At 40.5% G+C, this 11549-nt stretch overlaps 1 protein-coding gene across 3 annotated transcripts in view; it reads left to right on the top strand.

The window, feature by feature from the left end:
• Window positions 1-59: 59 nt before the first annotated feature.
• The window catches only part of PRORP (protein only RNase P catalytic subunit), a 51273-nt gene continuing 39783 nt past the window's right edge, over window positions 60-11549 (top strand). Inside the window, exons 1-4 of one of the 3 annotated variants that reach the window (XM_065636797.1) lie at window positions 60-178; window positions 685-2087; window positions 4287-4334; window positions 9650-9782. In XM_065636797.1, the coding sequence (XP_065492869.1) occupies window positions 1090-2087; window positions 4287-4334; window positions 9650-9782 (1179 nt within the window). In that variant the 5' untranslated portion in view covers window positions 60-178; window positions 685-1089. Of the gene's footprint in view, window positions 212-513; window positions 583-684; window positions 2088-4286; window positions 4335-9649; window positions 9783-11549 lie in introns of those variants that run through there. The other 2 variants (XM_065636798.1, XM_065636799.1) reach the window with 2 other exon arrangements.

Genomic DNA, 11549 nt, shown 5'->3' with positions numbered 1-11549 from the left:
GAACCGCGATTGGCTGCCAGTCCCGGCGCGGGCCCGGCGGCGCTTCCGGGCTAGCGGGAGGCGGGCGCCCTGCGGGCCGTGCGGTCGCCGCCGCCGCACGCACCTCCCTGCCGGCGCCTCGCAGTGCCCGGGGCCCATGGCCGCCGCGCGCCGACCGAGCGAGGCCCATCCCGGAGCGGTAAGGGCGCTGCTGGGCCGGGACCGCGCTTCGGTACGGGCTGGCGGGGCGAGGGGGAAAGGGGGAGAGAGAGAGACTCTCCCAGCAGGCAGCGGGTGCCTCGGGCCGGGCCGCTGTGCACGCTGGGAGCTGTAGTGCAGGGGGCGCGCCGGGCAGCGCCTGAGGGACGTGCGGCCCCGGTATTTACCTTTATAACCTAACGCGTACGTGGGGTTTCACTGTAATTGCTGCCCATGGTGTGGCTCTGCCTCTTCGGCAGCGGCGTCACCCAGGATTTACGGTTGGGGAAATCGATGAACAGAAGTTTGTAACACGTTGAAAGGTGCGAGGGAACGGTTGTAGGAATCCCGTGCTGGGACCGCCTGAGGGATCAGTGTTGGGATTCCTGACCGGAAATCGTCGAGGTACCTTGAACCTTGTGTTTGCTACCTTGGAAATGTAAATATGACAGGAAAGCACGGAGCAGTTTGTGATATTGAGGTATCATTTTTAATTTTTATTTTTAGGAAACCTTCAGACTCGAATAAAAGCAGGAAGAAAAAAACGTGCATTTTGCCTAGCTGCATCAGAGCTACCTGTCTTCGTGCAACATACTCAGTACTCATCTTTACAGTAACCATCAAACAGAAACTATAAGCTGCAAACCTGCAAAGCATCTTCTCTAGAGAGAAAGATTCCCTCACTTTGGATGAATGTTCTCACAGTCTAAGAGATTGTTTTGTGTGAAAAGATTTCACAGTTTTTTGTTTTCGTAAGAGGCAGAAAAGACTCATAGAACAAGCATTTTGAAACTGAAGCTTATACAGTTTGACAGTCCCTGACCTTTTATAATAAATGTACCCATGCAAACTGCATTTTCCATTTTATAGCTTTGTTAGATACAGTGAGCTAATAGATAATTTCTTCTTGTGATGGCACTTTTTTCTCAAACTAGTCAACTGGGTTTTCAGGCTTTGCTATGGAAATGTCGTATGTTCTGGCCTGTTTCAAGATGCCAACAACTGTTTGCTGGCTCTGTCAACTTCCCCAACAGGGAAAAGGTTAGCTATTTCCGTTTTATGACATCTTCCAGCACCACATTACCAGTGGATTCCAAAGGAACTGGTGTCTTTCCTACCAAGAAAAGGTCTGAAATTGATTATGAAGAAGAAAAAGAATGGAATGAGGAGAACAGAGAAATACCTGAAGGGAAACTCCACTTTTCTTCCTCTGTTGGAGCTCCAAAGAAACAGTTTAGTCAAGTTCTGTCAAGGCATAAGTTTACCAATGTGCAGCCTCCAGAAAAACCATTGCAGGCTGAGGAATGGAACAGACTGAAGGAAAGCTTTCAGTCACCTGAAATATTTGAAGAAGTGATGTTTAACAGTATGATCAGGTGCAACAGCCCCATTGATGTGGCTAAGTCCTTGCTGACCCATGTGGCAAAGAGTGATGGTGACATTGCATATCATTTATTGGTCAAATATCTGGCATTGTGTGTCCAGCAGGGGCAGACTTCAGAAATTCATGATGTGTATGATATAATGAAAATCAGATTTAAGGTTTTAGAAAGTGGGGCTTACAGCCTTCTTATCAAGGGGCTGAGTAACTCAGATCAATGGAGAATGGCCTTGACTCTTTTGGAAGAAGTAAAACAGCTTATGATTCCCTCACGGGGAAACTATGAATCCTGTATCAAAGCAGCCAGCCGTCACCAAGAAATGAACCTCGCATTTCAACTTTACCATGAAATGTTGGCTAAGCATTTGGTCCCAACCTCGGATGTCCTGCAGGCCTTTTTTGACTTCAGCAGGGGTATGAAAGGTGCTGAACTACAAAAACAGCTGTTTGGTATCCTGTTATATTTGAGAGAGAACCAAATATACCCTCATAAAACATTTATGCGGAGCATAAAACTATGGTTTGAAAGGTAAATAATGTTTCAATAGCAAGCTTTAGTTCATGAAGATGGGATTCAGATTATTCCACAGATCAAGTCTAATGAGATCCCTCAACATGTCATTGTGGTTGTTGCTTTTCCATGAGTGGCACATTGTCATGAAAAGATGCGTTTTCTTTTTGCTCCAAAATTAGTGTAAAATTGTTGCTGGCTTAACCTTATCTTGAAAGATTTTACCTGTTAAATAATATTCCTTGGTACAGAAAGTAGGAAATTGTGAAGGGTCATGGCTGTCCAAAATACCTGACTTTATCCCTTTCTGAGGCTGGTACATAAGGAATATTGACAGCTATGATGGTTTTACCTGTAATCTACCAGAGCGTAGAAGTAATGAGTTATTTGAAAATTAGAGGTGGCAAATTTAGCGCAGGTTAAGTGAAGGTTAAGTGTTGCTCTGTATAGAATAACAGGAGAGGAATAATCTTCGTAGGAGGCTCTTTGTTTTAGCACAGTATTTAGCAGGCCACACAGTTTGTTTTCATGAGTAGCGATGGTCAGACTCCACAAATTACAATTCATTACGCTGCACAGGCACAGCGTAGTTCACCTGAGCCCATTGCATATTTGTCATGCCGTTGTATGTGAGCCTATCTATGGCTTTTTTTTTTTTTTTTAGCTGTTGGCTTTGGTTGATGTGAGCTACACAGCCACTTTACAAGTTAGTCTTCCGGGATGGAAAATATGGCTGTGGAAATGCACTACCATTCTTGGAATGGTTTATACTGCTGTCCCCTAGCTATTTTCTTTCCTGGGAACAGAGTAGGCTTCAGTCGAAATGAACGGGTTTAGTGGGTGAAAATCTATTGTGGGGTGCTATTTTCTCAGTGAGTAGAGAAGGACTTGTAGGTGTGTACTGCATGCGCAGGAAACGCAATGAAATAAAAAGTCCTTGGCAAGGAGACTGCAGAGGCAGTCAGTATGTTGAAAATCTATATATTGCCTGTATAGAGTGGCAAACCAGGGCTGAAGGCTGAAGCTAGATGAACTCCTGTTTGTGTCTTTAATACTGTATTTAACTGTTAGAACAATTCATGAAAGATTGTGGTAGATTCATATCAGGGTTGAGTGTTTTGCTAAAGGAAGTAGTGTTTCAAACATGAAGAAGAAACGAAGTCCATATTTTTTACCTGTCTGTTCCAGTTGTTAGCACTGAACTTGTATATGCTGGTAGTTGAAAATAAATAAGGAGTTTATGTGGAGTTCCCAAAAAAAGAATTTGATAATTTGTACCACTGTTATTCTTGCAAAAACGATGCAGATGGGGAGCTAACTTGCTGACAAAGGAAACCGATGTCACAGTAAGCATGGAAGTGAGCTCTGTGAGTGTAACTGAATAGACGTTAGTTTTAAAAAATATTTTTTCTGAAGAGCAGCCCAGCACCGACTTCTAGTAGTGAGTAAAGCCAGATCCAATCAAGAGATCTGAGTGTGCAACAAAGAATCACAGTATTTTCTATTGCCTATTGTCTTTGTAAGAAAACTAAAGAACTGCTGTGTATCAGCATGAGAAATGGGAAAGGAAACAGAAGCAGGACAGTTATTCCAAAGCCCACGGCATATGTGGCAGCCGATGATAATAAACACAGAGGCAAAGGGAGAGATTTCTGCAGTTGCATGTTGGCACGGGTATTTCTGCTCTTTAACCTATTCTGTTTTGGATCTTGTGGGCAAAAAGGAATGTTAATGCCAGTGTGATAGTGGCTGTGGTAGAGGTGGTGATGATGATGGTGTGGAGCCAGAAAGTCTCAAGGCAGCATTGTGGTATGAGCATATCTTTCTTAATCTCTCAGGATGACATCTGCATAGAAATCTTGATTCCTACTTTCCCATCTGCTTTCTGAGGTGCTTTATGAATGTGTAGGGCAGCAACTTAAAAATTGGCAGTTCAGCCTGGTTATTTGTATGGTTCTTAATATTTGGGGACAACATAAACTGGGGAGGTTGATGATATTAGTTCTCTGTATGTTGTTAGATGCTGGTTCTTTATGTAGTATTTTCAGGCATTGCTAAATTATATATGAATCTTTGTATGATTTCATTGCGTGGTAGATGATTGATTGGTCTTTTATTTCTAAATGTTGACTGAAACAGAATTATTCTTTATTTTATTCAGGTATTGTTAAATAAGAATCTAATGTTTTTATTTATCTTTCCCTGTGTACACATTAGTATACCAGGAGGGAACTGGAGAGGACACCTGACCAACATTAAAGACAGGTAAATCCAACATTTTCTCTAAAAATGAGGAGTTATCTTTGATTATTCTATCTTAAACGCTTCTTTCATAAATATAAAAAATAGCTTTCCTTTTATCAGAAAATATTTTAATCCTTGAGGATATGAACCTTTATTGTGCACCTATGATTTCCCAGACTTCAATTTCCAGCTCATTCTTGTGCATTAAACAAGACCCAACACACACAGTTGGAAGGAAGTTATGCTAATCAGAGCCAAGACAGAAAAACACAGAGAAAAAAATAAGAGCTGCTATTTTACTAGGTGTCTTATTCGTTTACTGTTTAGGAATTAAAGACTTAATGTTTTGGTTGGATTTATAATACCATAGATTAACAGGATATTTAGCAGAACAGCTTTGTTATGTAAGGAGACACCTTCTTGAAGACTGATACTATTCACATCCTGCAGTTAATTTATACAGATGGAAGGGTTCTCTCTTCTGACTTGATTTTCAGTGAAGACAAAATTATTCTTATGTCAGGTTTTCACAGAGATAACTCAGACATATGTTTCTGTTACAGCATAGTTTTCTTAATGTCTGGAAATTCGTCTTTTAAATGTTATTCTCTTTGAAACCTAGTTCTGTGTTTTTGTAGCAGTTTGGCAACTATAAATGTATTAATTATAAGAATGTCTCCAGTGGATTATGTTGGGGGTTTTTTTTGTGATTTTTAAAAATATGCTGTGTTGCATACTCTGAGGTAAAAGCACATGTAGAGTCTGCTGCTTTTGAAGCCCATGAAAGAACAGCATAACTCACTGTCCTGACAGTAGGACTTGTTGACTGTAAAATGGATTATTATTATGTATGAGGGGGTGTATGTTACTGTACTGTATTATGATAATTCACCGAATTCTAGACAACCTTTCTTGGCCTTTAGAGTTTTAAAATTCCAAAGTTGATTGTCTTGGTCAAGAGGTAGCTTGTTTTACTGTCTGTGAACTCTGTTATAGACCTTGAGAGCTAAGCTAATTTAGATCACCTCACATTTTATCATGGATTAAGAATCTCTGAACAAAGTGGTAACAAGGTGCTATATGGTAGTTATTTTGTGATAACTGTATGAACACTTTTTATTTTGAAATAAACATGTTTGAGGTAGCCTACTTGGATAAGTATTTGAATAAAATTAAAATGGTTTCAAGAAAAGAAAAAGAATATAAGAGTTTTGTTGTGTTTAAATTAAATGGCTGCTGACAGAAAAGATCATCAGGATTTAAGAAAGTAAAAAAAAATATAAGGTATCTCTGAAACTCATGTGATGATTGTTACTAGACTCATCTCTGCAGTCAGCATAACTTGTTGTCTTAAAAAAAATGAATCTTGAGTTAAAGAATCCAGAAGAACTATTTTTTCCTAAACTGAGCTCGACAATTAATAGGCTTATTAATAGGTTATTCTGACTTTATTTAAATACTGGCAGTTATATCTGAGGTGCTCATATCCAGGTTATTTTCTTCTTCCTCTACTGCTGACCTCCTAGTTTCTTTGAACTGTCACAGAAACTTGAACCCTCTGCAAACAAACCTTGAGGTTTGCTGACCGTTTTTCTTTAAGATCCGCAAAAGCTTTGGATTTCCAAGGTCAGTTATAGAAAGCTGCAGCTCAAGGTTTTTTGAGCCTGCATTCAAATTACTGTAGCATGTCTGACTTCATGTTGGATATGTAGGTGCCATGATGCTCCAAATCTAACTTTAAAAAGTAGTCCCTTAAAAAAGTAGTTAAGCAGTCAAATAGCTGTAAGGACAGCTATATATCCTACAGAGGTGAAAGCTTTCTGTCTGGGAATTTCTCAGCATGAGATCCTGGAATGATCAATGAGGAGTTACAAAAACTGCAAGGTAGTTTAAAGGTATGGTTGTGAAACAGCAGCAGTTAGACTGAGGGTCCGGTCTTGCAAGATGCTGAGTGTTTCTTTTGCCTGCTTCGCCTCTGCTTCCTTTGGGAATCCTGATTGAGAATTCACAAGATGAAACTGGCTTCAAGAGCTTTGGCTGTCGATAGGTGGTTGGGGTGGGTTGATCTGTTGGGGTATGGGGAGGTGGTGGTTTTTCTTTTTTCAAATAATCTAAGCGTGGTAGTTGCAGAAGGATCCAAGTTAACTGTGGGACAGATCCTTAAACTTCAGGCTTAATGATTTTGAAATAGTCTGATAACAGTTCACTATGCCTTTCTTCTCTGTTGGCAAACTGTGAAGTTCCTTAGTGCAATTAGATGTATTTAGTGGTAGCTTCACAACTATATGAGCAGCCAGTCTCATTGCTTATATTAATATGTAGGCTAAGCCTGCAGTGGCCACCGTGGGTTGAGCATGTGGAGCGTATTGTTCATGTGCAGCAATGAATGTCCATTGTTGGGATTCCATGCGTAACTTCTTACTATTCAGTGAATACACTGTCAGCATTGCAATTAATGCACAGACCATAAGCCAAGACTGCATTATGTATACCAGACATCGATTGTTGGGTGAATTTAACCTTTCTGGTTGCCATGGTTTTAGAAAATTACAATGACTTAGCTTTGGCATGTCTAGGATCTCTGTGTGGAGACAGCCAGGGGAGAATAACTCATTCCATTGTAACACTTAAAGCTCAAACCCTACAAATCAGTTTCGAGATTGTGCTTGTGAAAATAAGGTATTTGGATGAATTTAGAGAAGAATGGTTACTCCTTCAGTTCAAACTATGCCCAGCTGGGTGAATATAGGCCTCTAAACAGAGCACGATAGAAAGGAAAAATGTGAAACATCAACAACATATACTGCATGTAAGAGAAGCTTAAGTGGGAGCAAGCAGCAAAAAAGTAATTGTTTTGTCAACCATGAAGAACCAAAAACCCATTCAGACTAAGTGTGATTTTAGCACCTGCTGGAGAAGCTACTAGATTCTGCTCATCTTCTTGGTACCATGGCTGGAATGTCCAGTCTGGTGATGAAGATGTAAACTGGATTTCACATCTGATATTCCTGGAAGAAGTGCTTACGGACTTTCAAGAGGACCTAGGCATGACTGACACTGGATTTCCTTAGAGTATATTAATGTCCTATCTGACTTTTTCCTTTTTTCACACAGTAGAAATTGGAAAAATTTCCAGTTTTAACCCACAAATGAGATCGTGGGACATGAAGTCTATGTATATTTGTAGCTGATTGGTTTATCTTTAGAAAGTTTATCTGCAAAACTTCAACTGCAAAACTTTTTTTTAGGGGAAAAAGGTTGGCTCAATGTAGTTGACAATTCAAGTACTGAGATGCTGATTGTTTTGTCTCAGTCCTCCGCTGTTACCTCACCTTACATGCTGGTTTTGTGCTGAGCCCACAGGTATGGAGTTGTGCATTGTGTTGGTATGTGTTTAGTGTATAGGGGCTAACGGGAGAGACAAGTAGTAAGGAGAAGAATTAACATATGGGACATGGAAGCGATGACAGTTCCAGTTTGATTTCCTTCAGACTATGTGTTAGTGCAGAGGTCATGAGTGTGGAACATGAAACAACAAAGAAAGGCTAGATATTAAAAAAGATGCTTGTTCTCTCTCTCAAGGTATAGTTCTGGGAGATCATACAAAAATCCAGAGGTGGCCATGGAAGTTAGGCCTGTCTTGTTTCACATCTTGGAATTGTGTGTTGTAGGAACAAAAACCCAACTCACAGCAGTTGACATGGCGCTCTGGTTGTGGTTTGTTTTGATGGCCTTCCCCAGTGCTGGGAGTTTTTGCAGCACTATGTTGGTTAGACAAAAAATTGAGTCTCTTGGCTAGCAGGGGTCTGTGTGTTCTCTGTAGTGTTGCGTCACTCATGCTGTTCTGGAAAATTTTTCAGGATCTGCTGTGATATGTCAGCACTTTTCTTGAGGAAACAAAAGAGTCTGTGGTCTGTTTTTTCACATCCCCTATTGTGCTATTCTCTAATCTTTTAAGGTGGATTTTCAGTCTCTTTGGTCTCTTAGGATTAAACATGCATGGAGGGATTGGTGGAGAGTTCTTGTGTGTGTCAGAGACAAAACAAGGTATGATTTGGGATTTGCAGAACCACAGTGGTGACCACAACTGCTGGCCCTGCAACAGGGAAACTGAGAGTACTGGAAAGTAGACAATGTGAATGACAAAGGAAACTGTTGCAGTGCTGCACGTAATCAGTCACTGACACTGCTGTGCGTGGTGGAGTGGTGATTCTGGCTCTGGTTGAATGTAGCTGCAGAGCTTTTTCATCTGGAGTAGTCCACATTCCTAGATCTATGTGATGATATTTAGCCCCTGCTACAAAGCAGGAGTGAAAGTTTCTTAGCAATAAAGAAACAAGTAGTGATTGGTTGCCAGGAGATAGCAATGTAAAGCTGCTTTCTGTGTGGGTGCAGTCAACCTGATATTAGAAAATCTCTGGTGGAAGTGGGCATCATACAGACACTCAGTGCCAGTGTGACATAGTATTGCTGAGGGCTTTCAAAGCAAACAGTGTTTCTGGTTTAGTCACATTCTCCACTCAGTCTGTTCACTTTGACCACCTTAGAGAGATCTGAACAAACAACTTAGAAAGAAGGGGAAGTCCGATATCAAAAGACAAGTGGTGCAAGAAGGCACTCTTTCTCATTACTTGCTTTTCCAACCATACAGCAGATTTATGTTACCCCTTTTTTCCTTCTGGATATTCCTACACCTGTGACAAGTTTGGTTGTTCCAAACCTTGATAAGATAGCTTAGCTTTTTTGTAGGAGCAGTCACTGGCACAGTAGTGGAGCATGTCACTGGTGCGTTTTCTTGTTGTAACACTTTGGAAAGGATTTATAGCCAGACCGAGGCTCGGTGGCCTGCGTGCTAGCTTCAGCTAGTATACCTGTAGCTACTTCGTAGGTCCTGGCAAGGCCAGTGCAACTCCATCACCTTCCCACATTGAGATCTGGGCTGCGTGTATACATTGCGACTTTCCTGTGTAGTAGGGAAGTAGGGAAACTTCCAAATATTACAGCTGTGGAAATTTGTGGTAATGCTGGGAATTGAACTCTGATCTCTCAAGGCCTAGCTGTCATGCCGAGTTTTAGTCCTAAATCCTCAAACGTCTCTAGAGTTAAATCTTTGATCTTGATCTCACTAAATCACATAAAAATATTTCTAGTGACTTTAGTAGGTTTTTGGATGCATCCCAGAAAGAGTACAACTAGTTTTATGATGATTGTACTGTGTTGGAGTTCTTGTAAAGAATTGTGCTCATCCACAAACATCCAATAAGTTAGTAAAATTTAAGGTATTTCATATGTGAAAACCTTTAACCTTTTATTTTCTCATTTCTTTGCTATTACAGTGGACAGTGCCCAGTTTGCAACCATCAGTTGGAGGACAGTAACCTCACTGAAGAGGAATATAAAGGTCTCAGAGAAAGAATAATAAAGGACGTGATACATGGAACTGACACTTTCAGAAAGACAACCCCACAGGTAGCTCTTGCACTCTGTCAGGTTAATAGGCTTGGAGGGTAATATACAATCAATGTTCAAGTACTTTGAAAACACCACAGATCTCGTTTTCTGTGCTTTAAACATTAGATACTGTACTATCCTATGTATCTTTTTCAGTTGTGTTTATAAAATGGGCCTAAGTCTTGACCTCTCTCACATTGTCTTTGTTCATGTATTTTCAATCAGTTGTTAATGGATACTGAAAAAATTAAAATGGACCTTTTTTTTACATTAAAACATTAAAAAGGTATGGAAATATTTTGATCCTTCAAAAGCTAAGTTTTAAATAAGGAATAAAACCCAGTAACTAGGACAAAATAAGACATCTGGTACTTTGAGCCTGAAAAAGAATAGGAGTGCTAGTGATAATAATTCAGTATCATATCTGAAGCTTACATTTATGTGCTGAATATTTGATTTTTTTCAGTTGGGAAGCTGCTTGCCAGAAACAATAAAGAGCCAATTATCATTTTGCTCAGTCAACTTTCACAGCCCACCAACCAACGAATCAATTACCAAAGATGCACTTTCATATTTATAATTACAGTAGATATCAGGAGTATCAGGCTTTTCAAAGGTCATTGTTAACATATGAGAGGGCATAATTCCCAGACACGGTAATATATTGCAGTTCCTGTTTCTTACCCGTTTTGTGTGGAGCTCAGTGATGCAGCAGAAGTAACACAAGTGAAGCTGAGCTTTCTTCGCTAGATGGAGCCCACGCTACAGCGCGGGGTGGGTGTGCTTTGCATTTCTAAGTGTTGGTGGCATTTTGCTGCAGCCGGCACCTCAGTTCTGCACCTGTTCTGACAATATGGAAGAGGACACTAGGTTTAGTTCTACAGGCTTTCTGCAGAAACAGACCTTGCGTGTGTGTAACAGTCTGAAACAGTTAGTGTTTGGGGTACTTGTAGTACATGCAGCCTGTTGTTCAGACATCTAATCTCCACAGATTTTTCTCCTCAGTTCAGGACTTTTAGCTGATCTAGCTGTGAATTATACAGGTGAATGGAATTATCCTTAAAAACGCAGTAATAATTTTAAGTTTTTTATGGTTAGTGGTGTTCTATAATATTACAAGATAAACAGAAGGATGTGTTTGCACACTGTACAACTAATTCCGTCTGTTGTCTAAAAGTGTTTGTGAAAATTATGCTTGAGGTTGGTTTAATAAAGAAAGCAACAACAACAACAAAACTTTTAATTCCTTAACCAGTTGACTGTCTAGTCTATGAAGCTTCATTTCTGTTTCCTGTGGTGACTGCTGGCTCTAAAATTTAAAATTTGTCAAGTATACGCACTAGATTAGCAGTAGCAGTAAAAGGTGGGGAGATTTCCAAGAGGAGTTCTGGGTAACAGGACATTCACGCCCAAGCTGAGCAGTAGTGGAAATGATGTTCCTCCTGTTTGAGAACCTGATGGATCAAATGAGTGCAATCTAATGAAACAAAGACTCAATACGCTATTTTAAGTTTTCATGCCAGTAGATTTTGTTAGTCCCTGCAATAGCTGAAATTCTGTCATTTCCCAGTTTGAGGCCACCCAACTTGCTGGTTCCAGGTTGACCCCGTTGCAGTTCCTTTTTGTCAGGCTGTCACTAGGAGGCTGAACAGAGATGAACTCGCTGTGTTTACTTTTGGCGGTGCAGCTTAAAGTCTGCTCCCCTGGTGGATTTTGAACATGGATGTGGGAGTAGAGGCAAAACAGTGTCGTGATGTGTCAGATGCTTCCAGAAATATGCTTGGG

The sequence above is a fragment of the Caloenas nicobarica genome, chromosome 5 (assembly GCF_036013445.1).
Source record: "Caloenas nicobarica isolate bCalNic1 chromosome 5, bCalNic1.hap1, whole genome shotgun sequence".
In the NCBI taxonomy this organism is placed as follows: domain Eukaryota; kingdom Metazoa; phylum Chordata; class Aves; order Columbiformes; family Columbidae; genus Caloenas; species Caloenas nicobarica.
This window is presented reverse-complemented; position numbering and strand designations above follow the sequence as displayed.